Raw genomic sequence first — 18,676 nt, forward strand, 5'->3', positions numbered from 1 at the left:
CCTCTGTCGTGTCTGCCAAGTCCCCGCAGTACCGCGTGTCCTGCTCATAGAGCCCTGGCCTGAGGCCTCCGCCGCCTGCCCGCACTGCTCAGGCTCCCTGGGCGCCGGAGGCCTCACCGGCTCCTGCTGGTGCTGTCTTGGGGGGGAGGGGGCTCCTGCTGTTGTGCAGCAGGTTAAAGGCCGTCTGGTCTGCAGTTTCTAGGACATTTCCGCCTCTTCTCGCCGAGCCTTACCGCCTCTCCCGCTCTCGCCGCAGGTGCTGTGGCAGCTGGACATATTCCGGAGGAGCCTGCGGGCCCTGACGGGGCACGTCTGCCAGGGCGAGGCCTGCATCTTCTGTGCGCTGAAGGTACCTCTCAGAGCTCCGACGGCTGCCGTGGTTGTCTCTCCAAGTGTTTACTTTTACTTGACAGTTTATTTGATTTATTTGCCATATTTGATAGCTCACTTGTAATTAAAGTTCATTGTCAAGTGATTTATAATTCTGAGGATGAATTCTTAAAGTATGACTTATTTGGGTTTGTGTTTTCATTTTTCACTTCTATACAAGGACAGTTAAGTTAATATTCTACAGGATATGAAATTGTTGGGAACATTACCTTTTACTTCAAGCATGTCAAACTCAAAGGCTACCATGGGCCAAATAAACAAGGTTTAAGTTGATGTGGGCCAAAAAAAACAAAAGCTTCAATTTTCATGGAAACATAGGTTTATTTCAGTAGAGACTTGCTGAATACAAAGGGCTGAAATAAATGAGTCATCGTTAACATAAAAGAACAGAACATTTTAATAAAAACTAATTTTTCTTGAACATTAGCTTACCAGACACTGAATAACTGCACAAATTAGTAAGCGTAACGCAAATAAACCTATTTTTCTTGTTCTCCGAAAGCAAAATATTTCCTGTTTTGCACACCAAGCAAGTCAGTCCAAGACTAATGCCGTGGCCATTGGCTGCTAAAATATTCGCTGCTAGGATTAGTGGAGAGAAATGGTGCACCTGTGCGTAAGGCGTGTGAGGGAAATGAATGCAACAAGATTATAGTAATTAGTCATTAGTGAACGTTATTGTTCGTTATTAATAATTATGTATAGCAGGATATGGTAAAAATTAAGTCATGAAATTTTAATTGAAACGTTTCTTACATACTGTTATATTGGCTGGGCCGCAAAAATATTCATTGTGGGCCATGTGTGGCCCACGGGCTGTGAGTTTGACATGCTCTTTTTACATTATTTTGAACTCCTAAATTCTGGTTGCCAGGGAGACAGCAGTGAACAGAATGATACAGCCCTGTTTTCATGGAGCGTCTATTCTAGGGAGGGGAAGCATATCAGATGGTAGTAACTGCAGATGAGGGCAGGGGACCCGGAAGGGGATAGAGTCGAGCAGCAGGAAGCCTCGCTGGGAGAGCGGCATTTAAATTATGGCCTGAAAGGTGACAGTGGACTGGACGTTCAGGCGGGCAGGGCCCAAGGGGCCGTGAGCATGACAAGGTCCTGGAGACCTGGCTGCAGCCACTGTGTGGGCGCGGGTGCCCAGGGAGCTCAGGTGGGGAGCAGCGATCACAGCCTGGGGTGCCCGGGAGCTCGGGTGTGGGGCGCAGTGATCACAGCCTGGGGTGCCCGGGAGCTCGGGTGTGGGGAGCAGTGATCACAGCCTGGGGTGCCCTGTGAGCTCCGGTGTGGGGAGCAGTGATCACAGCCTGGGGTGCCCGGGAGCTCGGGTGTGGGGAGCAGTGATCACAGCCTGGGGTGCCCTGTGAGCTCGGGTGTGGGGAGCAGTGATCACAGCCTGGGGTGCCCGGGAGCTCGGGTGTGGGGAGCAGTGATCACAGCCTGGGGTGCCTGTGAGCTCGGGTGTGGGGAGCAGTGATCACAGCCTGGGGTGCCCTGTGAGCTCGGGTGTGGGGAGCAGTGATCACAGCCTGGGGTGCCCGGGAGCTCGGGTGTGGGGCGCAATGATCACAGCCTGGGGTGCCCTGTGAGCTCGGGTGTGGGGAGCAGTGATCACAGCCCGGGGTGCCCTGTGAGCTCGGGTGTGGGAGCAGTGATCACAGCCTGGGGTGCCCGGGAGCTCGGGTGTGGGGAGCAGTGATCACAGCCTGGGGTGCCCGGGAGCTCGGGTGTGGGGAGCAGTGATCACAGCCTGGGGTGCCCTGTGAGCTCCGGTGTGGGGAGCAGTGATCACAGCCTGGGGTGCCCTGTGAGCTCGGGTGTGGGGAGCAGTGATCACAGCCTGGGGTGCCCTGTGAGCTCGGGTGTGGGGAGCAGTGATCACAGCCTGGGGTGCCCGGGAGCTCGGGTGTGGGGAGCAGTGATCACAGCCTGGGGTGCCTGTGAGCTCGGGTGTGGGGAGCAGTGATCACAGCCTGGGGTGCCCTGTGAGCTCGGGTGTGGGGAGCAGTGATCACAGCCTGGGGTGCCCGGGAGCTCGGGTGTGGGGCGCAATGATCACAGCCTGGGGTGCCCTGTGAGCTCGGGTGTGGGGAGCAGTGATCACAGCCCGGGGTGCCCTGTGAGCTCGGGTGTGGGAGCAGTGATCACAGCCTGGGGTGCCCGGGAGCTCGGGTGTGGGGAGCAGTGATCACAGCCTGGGGTGCCCGGGAGCTTGGGTGTGGGGAGCAGTGATCACAGCCTGCCTGCGGAGTCCTCTGTGCCCCTCCTGTAAACGGGTCTGGTCCCTGAGTGTGGGCTACCTGCACCTCCATCCAGGACATAGGATGTGGCTGCGGATGCTGCAGGCCTGAGGCGAGGAGCCTGGAGAAGGTGCCAAGGCTCCTACCCGGCTCTGTCTGGCAAGTGGTCATCCTCAGAGGGCTGTGGTCCAAGGAGGAAGCCAGGCTGGCACCACAGCCCACCACCAGCAGCTGCCCGGCGTCAGTGAGGGACTCGATGAGTCCATTCCTAGCGCCAGGCTGTGCCACAGGCCTCCTCCAGATCAGGGTTGAGCTGTCCCCAAGTTCAGATTTGTGCCCTAAGCGAGGCCGACTGTCAGTAACGGCTGTCAGTAACAGCGGAGGGGGGGGGGCTCACCATGGAGTGATACGTAACGCACAGGAGGCGGGGCATGGAGGGCCCTCCCGGGCTCTGTGAGGACCTCGGCTTTTCCCGTGCGTGATGCCAGGAGTTGGGGTCCCTGGCATAGAGGGTGATGCCATCTGTTTTAACTGGATGCTGTGTTTGGACTGGACTTGGCTACAGGAATGAGAATAAAGAGAAGAGATACAAGGCAGAAGCAGGGAGTCCATATAGAATCAGCAGTTCTCAACCTGTGGGTCGCGACCCCTGAAAATACATCCTGCATATCAGATATTTACATTACGATTCATAACAGTAGCAAAATTACAGTTATGAAGTAGCAACGAAAATAATTTTATGGTTGGGGGTCACCACAGCATGAGGAACTGTATTAAAGGGTCACAGCATTAGGAAGGTTGAGAACCACTGAATAGATTAAGCAACTCTTTTATGTCATTGAAATCCTGTCCTGGAATCTAAGATTTTATCAACACTTTTTAAAAAAATTGATTTTAGAGAGAGGAAGAGAGAGGGAGAGAGAGAGAGAAACATCAGTGATGAGAATCATGGATCGACTGCCTCCTGCACACCCCACACCGGGGATCAAGCCTGCAACCCGGGCATGTGCCCTGACTGGGAATCGAATTGTGAGCTCCTGGTTCATAGGTCGACGCTCAACCACTGAGCCACACCATTCGGGTTATTAACACTACTGAGTTCCTGCTGTTTTTTGTGTGATTAGGTGTTTGTTCTTGGTTAATATAATTTTAATTCCGATGGTACACTTTTGATTCAAAACTTCAGAATCAGCAGGGAGCAGTGGAACGCGGGCCTCACTCAGGCACACGCAGCCGGGAGAATCCAGGCCGGGCCCGAGCAGCCTGCCCGGTTCTCCTGCATGTGGCGCTCGGTGGAGAGGCTGGGCAGCCGTCTCCGCACAGGGCTTTTCTGTGGGTTTCAGGGCAGAAGACTTAGTGTTGGTTTCCGCGGGTACCGTTGGTGTCACCGTGTCGGAGTGAGATATGGACGTGTTTGCAGTTGTTGGCATTGCGCTCATGCCTGTGCTTGTGGTTTGCAGACCATGTTTGCTCAGTTTCAACACAGCCGGGAAAAGGCCCTCCCGTCGGACAACGTGCGGCGCGCCCTGGCCGAGAGCTTCCGGGACGAGCAGCGGTTCCAGCTGGGCCTCATGGACGACGCGGCCGAGTGCTTTGTAAGGACTGGGAGCCTCCTGCCCGAGCTCGCGTCCTGTCCCCTCACACAGTGACACGGTCACAGCGTGGAGCGTCAGAGCCCTCGCAGCTCAGTCGGGCTCCGTGCACCTCTGGTTTTGCCCTTGGTGATGCTCCAAGTTTTACTGAGTGTTAGGCGACTAGGGCAGTGGTCGGCAAACTGTGGCCCCTTGAGTGTGGCTCTTCCACAAAATACCACGTGGGGGCATGCACATGCAGTGCGATTGAAACTTTGTGGCCACACTCAAGGGGCCAAAGAGCCGCATGTGGCTCGTGAGCCGCAGTTTGCCGACCACGGGACTAGGGTATTTCAAAATGTATTTGTTGGAGCAAAACGGTTCATTCAATTGAAGACATCACTTCAGCTGGCGCCCCGTCCCCTGGGCCTGCAGGTACGCACAGCCGGGGCGCCCGTCTAGTGGGCAGTGACTTGGGGCAGCAGGGCTGGCACGCACCCCATGGCAGGTGGAGAGGCCCGGCGGGGGGAGGCCCTGGGACTGTCGCTACATAGATGAGCAGAGTGTCCCATGCTCCGTCACGGACCCTCTGCACCTTCCTGGGTGTATCAGTGAGAGATGCTGCCTGTATGTGAGACACAGCTGCTGCTTCCTTCCTTGCATCCAGTCAGCACCCTCCCCGCCCCCCCCCCCCCCCCCCCCGGTGCTTCCTCAGGGCCCTTGTAGTGTTCTCCTTTCTCACGTTTTCCTGTCCCCCCTTCCTGCCACAGTCTCCAGCGACGCCTCCTGCCTAGTGGCCTTTCAGCCTGGCCCCTTACAGTCTGACTTTTAAAAATATATTTTTATTGATTTCTGAGAGGAAGGGAGAGGGGGAGAGAGAGAGAGAGAGAGAGAGAGAAACATCAGATGAGAGAGAATCGTTGATTGGCTGCCTCCTGCATGCCCCCTACTGGAGATGGAGCCCACAACCCGGGCATGTGTCCTTGGCCAGAATTGAACCCGGGACCCTTCCGTCTGCAGGCTGACGCTCTATCCACTGAGCCACACCAGTGAGGGCCTTACAGTCTTTTTTTAATGGCCCTGGTTAATACCATTTTCTTCCGTCTAATGCTTGCTCTCCTGATACTTCTGTGACTCGAGTCTAGACTCACTCCTGACACCTGACACCTAAGGCCCTTCAGTTGAACTGCAGGCCCTCGCTCTGCGTCCCCTGGACTGCCCCTGCTAGTGAGTGGTCACAGTCCCCTTTCGCAGCTTTGCTCAGGGCCCCGAAATACTCGCGGTGTCTGTTGTATTCAGTTGTCCAGGCGCGGCCTCAGTCGGGCCTGCTGGACATGGCAAGGTCACGGTCCCCGTAGTGCCTTGGGTTTCTGTTGTCTTTAGAGAGCATCTTCTCAGCTCCTTGCCTGGGGGGCTGCTCAGCACACGTGCCACGGTGACTAAACGCCCAGAGCAGCACTCACAGCATGAAACGGGCTTTTACGGTTGTCACCTTCATCATCGGTCCGTGCTCTAAACACTGGGCACAGTACTGAGGTCTGTAGTTCACTTCACTGACAGGCACTAACACATGGTACAACAGCTCATGGAGACCTAGCAGTCCAGGCTTGATAACTGTTTTCAAGGTGGTTGAAGGGATCCATTATTTACTGTTTGAGAAAAGAGGGTCATTTGTTAAAGTAAATGCCTTGGTGATGTTAGACCTGAGCTGTCCCATGAGCCTGTGGGGAGCACACCCCTGCGTGGTGAGTTGCAGGTGTTATCATTGCATGGACCATCCCGTGGACGTGAGTTACGTGGACTGTCCACGTGAGCCACGTAGGATTGTGTTTCTTAATTAACAGGAAACATAGGAAACTGTTCCCTGGTATTAAGTCCTAGATGTCAGCTACCATAACTTGATTTTTAAAAAGATTTTTAAAATCTTTATTAAAACCATACATTGCCGAAACCGGTTTGGCTCAGTGGATAGAGCACCGGCCTGCGGACTGAAAGGTCCCAGGTTCGATTCCCGTCAAGGGCGTGTACCTTGGTTGCAGGCATATCCCCAGTAGGAGGTGTGCAGGAGGCAGCTGATCGATGTTTCTCTCTCATCGATGTTTCTAACTCTATCTCTCTCCCTTCCTCTCTGTAAAAAATCAATAAAATATATTTAAAACAAACAAACAAAAAAAACCCATACATTGTTTTTTTCGTTAAATTTATGAAATGAATGTTTCTTTTTATTTGATGGTCTTAAGCTGACGCCACAGGTGGTGAACATTTGACCAACACTCGAGGTGTCTTTAGCAGGAAAGCTGGCAATGAGTAGGGCACGCCTAGTCCAGCCTGGGAAGCTGTAAAAGGCTTAAGTCCGTGAGGTTATAAAGGGCTGTATAAAGGGAAGTGTCTCTGCCAGATTCACCACTCACGTGTCTTCTGCTTTTGAACCAGGAAAATATCTTGGAGAGGATCCACTTCCACATCGTGCCCAGCCGGGACGCGGACATGTGCACCTCCAAGTGCTGCGTCGCGCACCAGAAGTTTGCCATGACGCTGTACGAGCAGGTGAGGCGCCGACCTCGCTCCTTAGATGCCGTTTGTGTTCCACGAGCCGTGCATTAAGCGTCTGTTTCTGCCGCAGTGCGTGTGTCGTAGCTGTGGGGCCTCATCAGACCCTCTGCCTTTCACAGAATTCGTGCGGTACATTTCGACGACAGCCCTGTGGTAAGAACCGGAAAGCACCTTCACCAAAGCTTTAATAGCACAGCGAGGCCCAGCGAGCATTTACTTTGTAAGCCCACCGCACCTGTGAGTATCTGCTCTCTGTCTGGGACTCGGGCTGCGACCATCGGAAGTACTCAGTGGTGTCTGTCTCAGTCGGGTGCTTCTGAGTTAGCCAGATGCAGCCACCACTTAGTGAAATGTGCAAAACATGAGTCAAATGCATGCCTGTTCACATCTAGAGCAAGTCTTTGGAACTGCGCAGGAGGGCTGGAAATGACCAACAGCCTGGCGTGTGGCTCAGTGGTTGGGCGTTGTCCCAAGCACCGAGAGGGTGCTGGTTCGATTCCTGGGCAGGGCACATGTGTGGGCTCGATTCCCCATAGTGGGCGTGCAGGAGGCAGCCGATCGCTGAGCTGCTTTCACATCGATGTTTCTCTCTCTCCGCCTAACTCTCTCTCTAAAAATCAACAAAATTATGTTTTCAAAAAACGACAAGCGAGTGGTCAGGGAGCTGCACATGACTCCCTGATTTCGGCAGGTGTGACCTTTGTAGTGGCCGTGTCCCCTGTGAGCCCCGCGTGTGCCCCCGTGTGATGGAAGCGGGGTAAGCAGGAAAGAAAGGAAACAGTGAACACAATCCTCAATAGGTCTGTGGCCTGAAGGCCTCACCATCACCTGGGATAGGAATTTCCTGGCTTGCCCGCCTGCTCCGCTCTGCCTGCCCAGGAAACAGTACTAGTTAGGGACCCAGAAGTATCCCCAGACTTCACACAACCACCATCCCTTGAACACTCCCAGCAGGCAGTGGAGAGAATGCTATGTGCTGTGTGTGTGCAAACACTGACTAAGGTCACAGATGCTGCAGGTGTTTTAGTGCCGAAGCCAACGGGGGTCGCTGACCTCAGTCAGATCCGTTGCTGGTTACTCAGGCCACAGCGTCTCCTCCCGCAGTGAGGCGGCGATCCTCATCCACTGCCCCTTAGCCCTCCTCCTCTGGGTGCAGCACAGCCGTTCCTAAATGCTGTTGGGCAATAGCACCTGGGTTACTTGTGTGTGTTTAGCATCTTGCTTGTCTGTACAGAGTTGGGGGGATGTCGGTTTAGAGAAACATTCCCTAAACTTGAATCATTTGCAGCTGGTTTGTTCTCTTTGCATGAAGCGTAGGGTGGGTTGGAACAGGAGAGCCGCACAGAGGGAGGGCGGTAAGCCTTCGCTTGGCAGCTCCTGTGCTCACGCGTCCCTGCGCAGTCGCCGAGGCCATACCAACTAGCTCTCCGTCCGTGCGCCCTGGCCCACGCCCCAGGTCGCAAGAGCCCAGACTGAATTCTGATAGTCTCCTTTGTGGGCATTGAGGATTGGAGATCACTTATTGAATGCTTACTGTGTTCCAGGCTTTCCATAAATTGTCACTTTAATCTTGACAACAACACTGTTTCGTTGATGAGGAAATAGTTTTAATAAGGTTGATCTGATACATAGACCAATTAAGATTGAAAGCCAGGTGGGTTTCATTTCCGATTCAGTTTTTGGTTGTCCATCCCCCGACAGCCAGGTCTGATGAACTGTCAGCGTTTGTGCTCTCTGTGCATGGTGAGGTGCTTGAGGCGGAGGGTGCTTTAGCTGTGGCTGAGTATTGTATGCTGTTTACCGCTGACCTGTCAGTATGTCCTGCCCTGCGACACTCACATTAAATAGAGCCATGGCGTCTGGAATGGAAAGGAAGGGTACTTGAGCCACATTGCAGTCTCTTGGAAATGCTTAAATACTTGCCTAAAGAGACTTGATGCGTGTATGTAAAAGGTGACTCCAGGGGAGGCCGAATAGAAAGTGGCAGGCACCTCGGCCCCGATGACATGGCGAGCGTGCCCGAGGGGAGCGGGAGGCGCGCCGCCTACGTGGCTCTGGCGGCCTTCCCAGTGGGCAGCCTGCTCTCAGCTGGAAGGAACTGCCCCTGGGAGCCTTGGGCCAGAGAGGGAGCCTGCCCACAGCCTGTTAGGTCCGAGTCTGTACCCACACCCCCAGTAACTGCTGCCATAATCCAAGTCATAATGTAAAACAGGTATTTGACTTACAGCTACCTTTAGACAGAGAGCATCTCACCTCGTTCGTGTAGTTCCAAACGGTGCTATACTTCCTGTGCTATTCCATTCTTGACCTGATTTTTTATCACATACCTGCCAAATTTCATGGTTTTCACTTTATGGAAATTTATGGTTAATTTTTTATTTTATTTTTTTTTGTTGTTTGTTTTTTTTAATTAAATCTTTATTGTTCAGATTATTACATTTGTTCCTCTTTTTTCCCCCCATAACTCCCCTCCTCCCAGTTCCCGCCCCACCCTCCGCCCTCACTCCCCACCCACTGTCCTCATCCATAGGTGCACGATTTTTGTCCAGTCTCTTCCCGCATCTCCCACACCCCTTTCCCCCCCAAGAATAGTCAGTCCATTCCCTTTCTATGTCCCTGATTCTATTATGATCACCAGATTATTTATTCACTTGATTCTTAGATTCACTTGTTGATAGATGCATGTTTGTTGTTCATAATTTGTATCTTTACCTTTTTCTTCTTCTTCCTCTTCTTAAAGGATACCTTTCAGCATTTCATATAATACTGGTTTGGTGGTGATGAACTCCTTTAGCTTTTCCTTATCTGTGAAGCTCTTTATCTGACCTTCAATTCTGAATGATAGCTTTGCTGGATAAAGTAATCTTGGTTGTAGGTTCTTGGTATTCATCACTTTGAATATTTCTTGCCATTCCCTTCTGGCCTGCAAAGTTTCTGTGGAGAAATCAGCTGACAGTCGTATGGGTATTCCCTTGTAGGTAACTCAATTTCTTTCTCTTGCTGCTTTTAGGATTCTCTCTTTGTCTTTTGCTCTGGGCATTTTAATTATGATGTGTCTTGGTGTGGTCCTCTTTGGATTCCTTTTGTTTGGGGTTCTCTGCGCTTCCTGGACCTGTAAGTCTATTTCTTTCACCAGGTGAGGGAAGTTTTCTGTCATTATTTCTTCAAATAGGTTTTCAATATCTTGCTCTCTCTCATCTTCTGGCACCCCTATAATTCTGATGTTGGTACGCTTGAAGCTGCCCCAGAGGCTCCTTACATTATCTTCGTATTTTCGGATTCTTTTTTCATTTTGCTTTTCTGGTTGGGTGTTTTGCTTCTTCGCATTTCAAATCTTTGCCTTGATTCTTGCGCTCCTCTGGTCTGCTGTTGGGAGTCTGTATAGTCTTTGTTATTTCAGTCTGTGTATGCTTAATTTCTAGTTGGTTCTTTATCATAACATGGAGGGTCTCATTAGATTTCTTGAGGATCTCACTACATTTATCGGCGGCTTCTAGACAGTTCTTAAGAGACCTTAAAAGTGTGGTTCTGAACTCAATATCCTCCATTGACAGTTTTGTCCTGTTTCTTTGTCTCCGCATTTTTTATGCTTTCTTGGTGCACCCCCTAGTGGTCTTTGTGCACAGTCTTGTTGTAGTTAAGCCTTGATTGTTGTCGGCAATACCGGGGGTGATCTGACCTCCAGACTAACTAGCTATGAGAGCTATGGTTAATTTTTTATACAAAATCATGTTTTAAGACAGAAAAAGTGATCCTGCATATATTGATAACTTGGTATTTTTCATACATAATTTTATACATAGGCCAGATTTGGGACTGCTGCTTTCTTTTATAGCAACGAAGTTGGAAGAATGACGGACAGGCATGAGCGTGTGAGGCCCGAAATGTTTGCGGAATTGTTGCAAGCAGCGAACACCACGGATGACTATCGCAAGTGTCCCGTAAGCACAGTTGGGGCTCTCAGTGGTTTCTGTGTGTGCGCTTAAGGAGACATCCAGAAGTTACTATGTCATTTAATTGTCTATGAAATTACTTTTAAGAATTTGTTTTTGCAATGTTAGTTTAGGTAACTATACCATGCGAGCTGTTTATCTCAGTACTAGTTCTTTAAACACTCAAAATTGGAAGGATTTAAGGTAGCATATATAAATTTTTTTTTAAGTTCAGAAATCTATCATTTCACTAAAGACACAATTTCTTTTTTTTTTCTTTGAACTTTACAAATGATATTCTTTTCTGATGCACAATTATTAATCATTTCAGGGATTCTATTTCTGATTTTTTTAAACTGAATTCTTGTTTTAACATAGTTACAAAAATACTGAAGAAAAGCACTTTGATTTAAAATAAACTTCCTGTTTAATCAATAATTAAGAGAAATAGTTTGTTAGAAGTTTATTTTAATATGCTAAAGAATAAATTGGCAATGCATGTTAAGAGTGTGACTACATCATGCAAACTATGTAAGGCGCCACCTGTGGTATGTCTGTTTCAGTCATTCCTAAACTTGCCTTTTGTGTTTTTCTTTAGAGTAACTGTGGCCAGAAAATAAAGATCCGCCGCGTCCTGATGAACTGCCCAGAGATCGTCACCATCGGCCTGGTCTGGGACTCCGAGCACTCGGACCTGACCAGCGACGTGGTTCGGAGTCTGGCAACGCATCTCTCTCTCCCCGGGGTATCTCCGCCTTTCCTTCTCCTCCCTTTCAGTTTCGCACTCTCGGACACACATGCAGCGGCCGGTTTTCAGAACTAAGTGTTCTTTCTCACGGAAGGAGGTTCATTGGAACTCTCTGGAGCTGCCCCAGTCAGGCTAACAACTTCCTCAGAGCCCAGGCCAGGAGGGGCTTTCGCTTCTCACTGTCTCCTGCTGCGGCTCTTGTCACTCCAGAGCAGCGGTTCTCAACCTGTGGGTTGCGACCCCTCTTAGGGTCGAACGACCCTTTCACAGGGGTCGCCTAAGACCATCGGAAAACACATATATAATTACATATTGTTTTTGTGATTAATCACTGTGCTTTAATTATGTTTAATTTGTAACAATGAAAATACATCCTGCATATCAGATATTTACATGACGATTCCTAACAGTAGCAACATTACAGTTATGAAGTAGCAACGAAAATAATTTTATGGTTGGGGGTCACCACAACATGAGGATCTGTATTAAAGGGTCGCGGCATTGGAAGGTTGAGAACCACTGCTCTAGTGTGATGGTGATGTGATCATAAATGTAAATATGAACTGTTGGCTTATATGCTTTTACCATCTTAGTTAACTATTTTGAATTGGTTGATGTTACAATGAAACTTTTAGAAAATTATCTTTTAGGTGACAAGTTTAATGTGTGTTCACACATGTGATTCAATCAAGAACGATCAGAAAATGGGTGATTTGTTTCATATTTTGAGTCTGTAGATGTACTGTGTCAGTTCTGTTGGAGACACCGTATTACCGAGCTAAAGTCAGGACTTCCTGTACTGCTCCGGAAGCGATGGAAGTGTAACTGGGGGAGTGCGCAGGGCCGTGGTGTCTTCACACCGGGCAGCGCAGGATGGGCAGCACGCCTGGGAGATGCTGTTTATGGGGAGTCAGCTACATGATAGCACATCACTGCTCTTCACTTTTAAGGATACAGTCCTAAATTACTAATTTTCCAAACAGCTTTTTTACAGGGTTACTGATGAAAATGCCAAAAACAGTGAACTTCACCTCGTCGGTCTGATCTGCTACACCAGCCGGCACTACTGTGCCTTCACATTTCACACCAAGAGTTCCAAGTGGGTGTTTTTCGATGACGCAAATGTGAAAGAGGTAGGTGACACTTCTGTGAACTAGGGTGCTTACTGTGGTTTATGCTCTTCAGGAATAAATGATGTAATAATGACCTACAATAATAAAAGCATAATATGCTAATTAGACCAGATATCCTTCCGGACAACCTTCTGGACGAAGCTGGGGCTGCGAGGGAAGCCCAGGTCCCTAGTGCCTGCTGGCAGCTGGAGGAAAGCTGGTGCCGGCAGCTGGGGGAAGGAAGGCCTACTCTTGCACAAATTTTGTGCTAGGGCCTCTAATATTAATATAATAGTGACAGTGATAAAAGGAATGTATCTATATATATAAAAGCCTAAGTGACTGAACAACGGGTTGCTATGACACGTACTGACCACCAGGGGGCAGGCGCTCAATGCAGGAGCTATATCCTGGGGGTTAGTGCACTCCTACAGCCAATCTCATGGCCGGCCAACTTCCCGCTGTCCCTTCCCACCTCCCGGCCAAGGGACCCCGCCCATGCACGAATTCATGCACCAGGCCTGTAGTAATTATATAGAGTGATTATTAGATATAAATGCTTATATAAAATAATAAATGATTTTAATGACAGTTCTTGGAATCCTTTTATTAGTTTTTGAAATCAGGTTTGTTTTGAAGCTGGCTCCATATCTAGAATAATAAAAAGGCGACAAATAAATGTTAGTGTAGCTACCAGGTATCCATACGCACCATCCTTCTGTCTGATACACAAAAGCTTTGGACAGTTCACCAGAGGAGACAGGTGAACAGCCCTTGCACTGACACTCAGCCTGATTGGGCACAAAGAAACACACTCAGTTCACAGTGAGGTTCAGACTCAGCTGTTAGGAGGATAAATTCCAAAGCCCGACTTCTCCAGGAGCATGGAGGGCGTCAAGCAGCCAGATCCCTGACGCAGGAGCATGCAGTGCCGACCTCACCGAGAGCGTGGAGGGCAGCAAGCAGCCAGGTCCCTGAGCATGCAGTGCCAACCTCACTGGGAGCGTGGAGGGCAGCAAGCAGCCAGGTCCCTGAGCATGCAGTGCCGACCTCACCGAGAGCGTGGAGGGCAGCAAGCAGCCAGGTCCCTGACGCAGGAGCATGCAGTGCCGACCTCACCGGGAGCGTGGAGGGCAGCAAGCAGCCAGATCCCTGACGCAGGAGCATGCAGTGCCGACCTCACCGGGAGTGTGGAGGGCAGCAAGCAGCCAGGTCCCTGACGCAGGAGCATGCAGTGCCGACCTCACCGAGAGCGTGGAGGGCAGCAAGCAGCCAGGTCCCTGACGCAGGAGCATGCAGTGCCGACCTCACCGGGAGCGTGGAGGGCAGCAAGCAGCCAGATCCCTGACGCAGGAGCATGCAGTGCCGACCTCACCGGGAGTGTGGAGGGCAGCAAGCAGCCAGGTCCCTGACGCAGGAGCATGCAGTGCCGACCTCACCGGGAGCGTGGAGGGCAGCAAGCAGCCAGATCCCTGACGCAGGAGCATGCAGTGCCGACCTCACCGGGAGCGTGGAGGGCAGCAAGCAGCCAGATCCCTGACGCAGGCGTGTGGCAGTGCCGCATGGAGCAGCCACCTTAGAGAGTTGCATCAGCTTCTTGCGCACGTAATCTTACCATGCATCCAGCAGCACCACTCCCTGAGGACGTGTCCATACACAGCCTGCCCTTGAGTGTCCGTGGGAGTTTTATTCCTATAACCCCACTGGGACCCCGAATGTCCATCAGCAGGTGAGCAGGTAACCACGTTGTGGTCCAAGCGCACAGTGGAGCTTGATGCCCATCAGACAGGAATGAACTGACACATGTGGAACATCCTAGACCATTGTGCCAATGACAGAAGCGAGACACCCGGCCAAATACGGATTCCACTGACACAAAATTCCCTGACAGGAGGAAACAGTGACGGAAGGCCCTGCAGAGGGAGCGAGGAGTGAGGCTGCACGCCTGTGCACACTCGTCAGAACGCGTGGGCTTGCCGTGTGCCTGGGAGGTTGTAGTTCATGTGACTATGCTCAGTAAAGCCAACGGGAAGTGCTGGTGCTCATGTTTTAAAAGCAGCTTTTACTTGGATTTCTTCAGGCTTTGCTATAGCAGCTTATTAAGGGACTTCACCTGCGTCCGTGAGCAGACCTTATGGCCGTCCTACTTGGCACCCACATCATTTAAATTGTCAAAGCTCAAAGGAGGACATGGGTGTGCAGTCACCCTGTGAGTTTATATTTGTTTTGCTTTCAAGTTAATCTAGTTCCTCGAGTATGTCAGCGTCCCCGGTAAGGAGGGTCAGCAGCTGAGCATGTAGTTTGAAAAATTCTTCAGACTTTTTACAGCCCTCCCTTCCCTGCAGAAGCCAACATTCTAGAATGCACCAGTTCCTGTTTGTTTGGTTTTGTTTTGTTTTTAAATCAACGTTATAGAGGTACTAGAGGCCCAATGCACGAATTCGTGCACAGGTGGGGTCTGGCCAGCCCGGCCCCGATCAGGGCCCAATTAGGGCTGGGCTGGCCGGCCGTGGAGCAGGGCTGTGGGCGAGCTGACCCTCCCCCAATTGGTGTGTAGGGGGGCAGGGGTGGATTGGGGGAGGGGCTGCGGGAGGTTGGCTGCCAGCCCTGCCCCTGATCAATGTGGGGGGCTGGTAGGGGCTGTGGGCTGATTGGGGTTGTGGGAGACCTTTGGGGGTGGGGCTGGCAAGGGGGAGGCACCACAGGCAGTTGGCCAGCTGTCCCCGCCCCCCCACCCCCCATCAGCCAGTTCACTGGCTTCAGTGGGCGTCATAGCAACTGGTCGTTCTGGTCATTACAGTGTTCCGGTCACTGGCTTTTTATATATATAGGTAATTTACAAACGTTAAAACGTACCCATGTAAGTGTTTGGCAGCTGTACACACATCTGTGTCACCTCCACACCATATAGCACAAAGCATGCCCCACCCCCCGCATGGTGCCACGTTCCTGTCGGCCCCTCCCACCCCGCCCAGGAACCCCGGATGCTCTGTAGATTAGTTCTGCTCCCTCTTCAGCATCGTGGGGATGGCCTTCCCCTCACACATCCCTCTGAGGCTGGCTTGCTTCGCCAAGCACATGCCTTTTAGGATTCACGCGTGCGGTGTTCCATCCTGTGGCTGTATAGAACGGTGGTCCTGTTAAGGTAGGAAGAGTCTTGGTGTGAAGACGTTTTTCCGTTGCTCCCAGCACCAGGTGGGATGTCTGGGTGGCCTGCTAAGTGTGCAGTCAGCTGTATGTGAACGGACAATGGCTGTCCACAGACACTGCGCATCTCCCTCCTCTCAGCAGCCCCCCGCGTAGTGCCCCCTGCTGGGAGTCTCTTATGTTAGCCTTCCAGGGACCCTAATGTTGCCTCACTGTGGTTTTCATTCACTTCCCTTTGATTAACAATAATGTTCTGAACAACTCTTCCTGTGCTTACTGGCCATTCCTATGTCTCTTTAGTGACATGTCACTTCAGAGAATTTGCCCATTTTTCAGATTGGATGGTTTTCTTCTTACTGAGCTGTAGGAGTTCTGTATCCGGCACAGCCCTCCTTTATTAGATACAGGTGGGGTTTTTGTTCTATTTTTTCCATTTTGTTAATGGCGTTTTTCATGGAGCAGAAGTTATTCATTCATTTCATGGAATCCAATTTTACATTTTTTCTTTGGTTTGTTTGATGTCCTGATAGGACATTTTTACTTTCCCTGAGGTTACTGTTTTCTCTCATTTTCTTCTGTAAACTCGAGAGATTTTACATGACCCCTGAGTTCATTACTGGGCTTTGGGTGTAGTTGTGTCTTCTTTCTTTTTCCTCCCGTTGCTGTAGCATCATTTGTGGTATCGACTTATATTTCCCCATTAAACTCCCTTTAATCGTTGCCAAAAGGCAGTTGACCATGTGTGTGAGAAAAGCTTTCTAAAATTCGCTAATCCAAATCTTGATAGAGAGTGTATAATTTTGCCCATCAACTTTTTAATGTTTAAAGATTTTTAATTAGACTCATTAAATAAAACAAAGTTAATAATATAATACAGCGCACAGTTGAACGGCTGGCTAGCATCTGAATGTCGTTAAACATCTTTAATATGCAAATTATTTCGGCCCCTGCCTTTTCGGGAAACAGGGTGCTGACAGGCTTGGTTTTGCTCCCTGTGGTTTTATAAAGGTGGGAACGAGATGGAAGGACGTGGTCTCCAAGTGCCTCCGGTGCCACTTCCAGCCCCTGCTGCTGTTTTACGCCAACCCCGAAGGCACGGCGGTGTCCACCGAAGATGCACTCAGGCAGGTCGTCAGCTGGCCACATCAGAGACCCGGGGTGGAAAATACGGGTAATTCTTTGCCTTTTAGTTCAGTGTTTTTCTTTCTGACAGTCATACTAGGAATACTAATATCCTATGTAATAAAAGGTTAATATGCAAATGGACCGAATGGTGGAATGACCGGTAGGAGCTGCCCTCTGGTGGTCAGTGTGCTCCCACAGGGGGAGTGCCGCTCAACTAGAAGCCAGGCTTAGGGCTGGCGAGCACAGTGGCGGGCGGTGGTGGGAGCGCTAAGGTGTCTGATGGCATAGGCCCCTGAGGGCTCCCGGACTGTGAGAGGGCACAGGCTGGGCTGAGGGGACTCCCCCAGTGCAAAATTTTGTGCACCGGGCCTCTAGTACTGAATGTAAAATGAAGGTTGAGGATAATTTAAAAATTTAGTTTCAGACGGAGTTCAGGAAGATTCTAATACATTGAGTTAACCTTTATCATCTTTCCTGACCAGTGGCCTCACAGGCCCCCCTGGGAGCCACCCACGACAGTGGTCACACAGGCACAGAGGGGCTGCCAGCTGCGAGCTCTTTCTAGCAGGAGGCATTGGGATTGAAAGTGAGGTAGCCACTGGGAACGCCCAGAGCAGCGAGGGAGTCTGTGTGCATTCATGGCACTTAGAAATCCTTGGAAGATGTCAGTCCTCTGAGTTTTAGTAATTGTCTACAGTTTTAGAAGCATCTGAAAGGATGACTTGGACATCTGTTCTGGTAGGAGGAGGAAAGGGATGATGCATTTGTGCTTGTCTTTTTAAGGATCTGAAAGGCCCTCGATTTATAAGTCAGATAATTCCAAAGAGAATGGATTTGGTGATCAGGACAAACAGAGAGAAAATCAGAAATTTCAAACAGATGACATTTCATCCTTCAGTCGGAGCCACATCCCGGCGAGCAGTGGCCGAGGAGCAGGTATGTGTTTCAGTTGCCATCTTCATAGTCCCTGAGGAGACGCGCTGGCCGGCTTCACTTCCTGACTCACTCCTGGCAGGGACCAGGCGACAGTAACAAGCAGCAGCAAAACTGCCTTTCCATTGATGCGCGTCTGAGATGTGTGGCCTCATCGGGACAGTTGGACCCGACCAGGGCCCGAGTTTCTCCACGGCTCCCAGCCCTCGCAGGCTAGAGGCAGTCTGGACTGTTACCAAAACTGTGGCCTCTCCTTCATGGTGGCCGTTACCAACTTGAGAGGAAAAACACAGTTAACCATTCGGCTCACCTGCCAGAATTAATTTACAATTAGCGACTGCAGTGGCAGTTCAAAGCTACAGTCGAGTTTGTTCTTATCCTCGTTGTCATTCAGCTCTCCTGTTATTGTCATCCCACAACTTTAATTTTCACAACCCGAGTTCAGGGACAGGTCCGGAGTGAGACCTCAGTGCGGTGTGCAGCACGGCTCAGAGACACCCTGACTCTACTTGGGTGGCTGTTCAGGATGCTTTGTAAGCAACTTTAAAAAAAAAATTTTGTTGTTAATCCTCACCCGAGGATATTTTTTCAAGAGAGAGAGGAAGGGAGGGGGAGAGACAGAGAGAAGGAAACATTGATGTGAGAAAGACACATCGATTGGTTGCTTCCCATACGAGCCCCAACTAGGGCTGGGGATTCAGGGGCCTTCAACCGAGGTATGTGCCCTTGACAAGAATCCAACCTGGGACCCATCAGTCCACAGGCCTACACTCTCTCCACTGAGCCAAACCAGCTAGGACTGTTTTTTTGTTTTGTTTTTAAAATTGATTTCAAAGAGAGGAAGGGAGAGGGAGAGAGAATTAGCCATCAGCTGCTTCCTGCATGTCCCCTACTGAGATCAAGCCCATGGGAATCG

General features: G+C 50.5%; 1 protein-coding gene across 7 annotated transcripts in view; it reads left to right on the forward strand.

The window, feature by feature from the left end:
- USP53 (ubiquitin specific peptidase 53) overlaps window positions 1-18,676 on the forward strand; it is a 53,554-nt gene that overhangs the window by 15,007 nt on the left and 19,871 nt on the right. For 5 of the 7 annotated variants that reach the window (XM_059695573.1, XM_059695572.1, XM_059695576.1 and 2 more), the window contains 9 exons: window positions 257-349; window positions 4,100-4,234; window positions 6,644-6,757; window positions 6,834-6,916; window positions 10,599-10,704; window positions 11,294-11,440; window positions 12,427-12,576; window positions 16,711-16,873; window positions 17,611-17,763. In XM_059695573.1, the coding sequence (XP_059551556.1) occupies window positions 257-349; window positions 4,100-4,234; window positions 6,644-6,757; window positions 6,834-6,916; window positions 10,599-10,704; window positions 11,294-11,440; window positions 12,427-12,576; window positions 16,711-16,873; window positions 17,611-17,763 (1,144 nt within the window). Of the gene's footprint in view, window positions 1-256; window positions 350-4,099; window positions 4,235-6,643; window positions 6,758-6,833; window positions 7,001-10,598; window positions 10,705-11,293; window positions 11,441-12,426; window positions 12,577-16,710; window positions 16,874-17,610; window positions 17,764-18,676 lie in introns of those variants that run through there. The other 2 variants (XM_059695579.1, XM_059695578.1) reach the window with 2 other exon arrangements.

Source organism: Myotis daubentonii, chromosome 5 (assembly GCF_963259705.1).
Source record: "Myotis daubentonii chromosome 5, mMyoDau2.1, whole genome shotgun sequence".
Lineage (NCBI taxonomy): Eukaryota > Metazoa > Chordata > Mammalia > Chiroptera > Vespertilionidae > Myotis > Myotis daubentonii.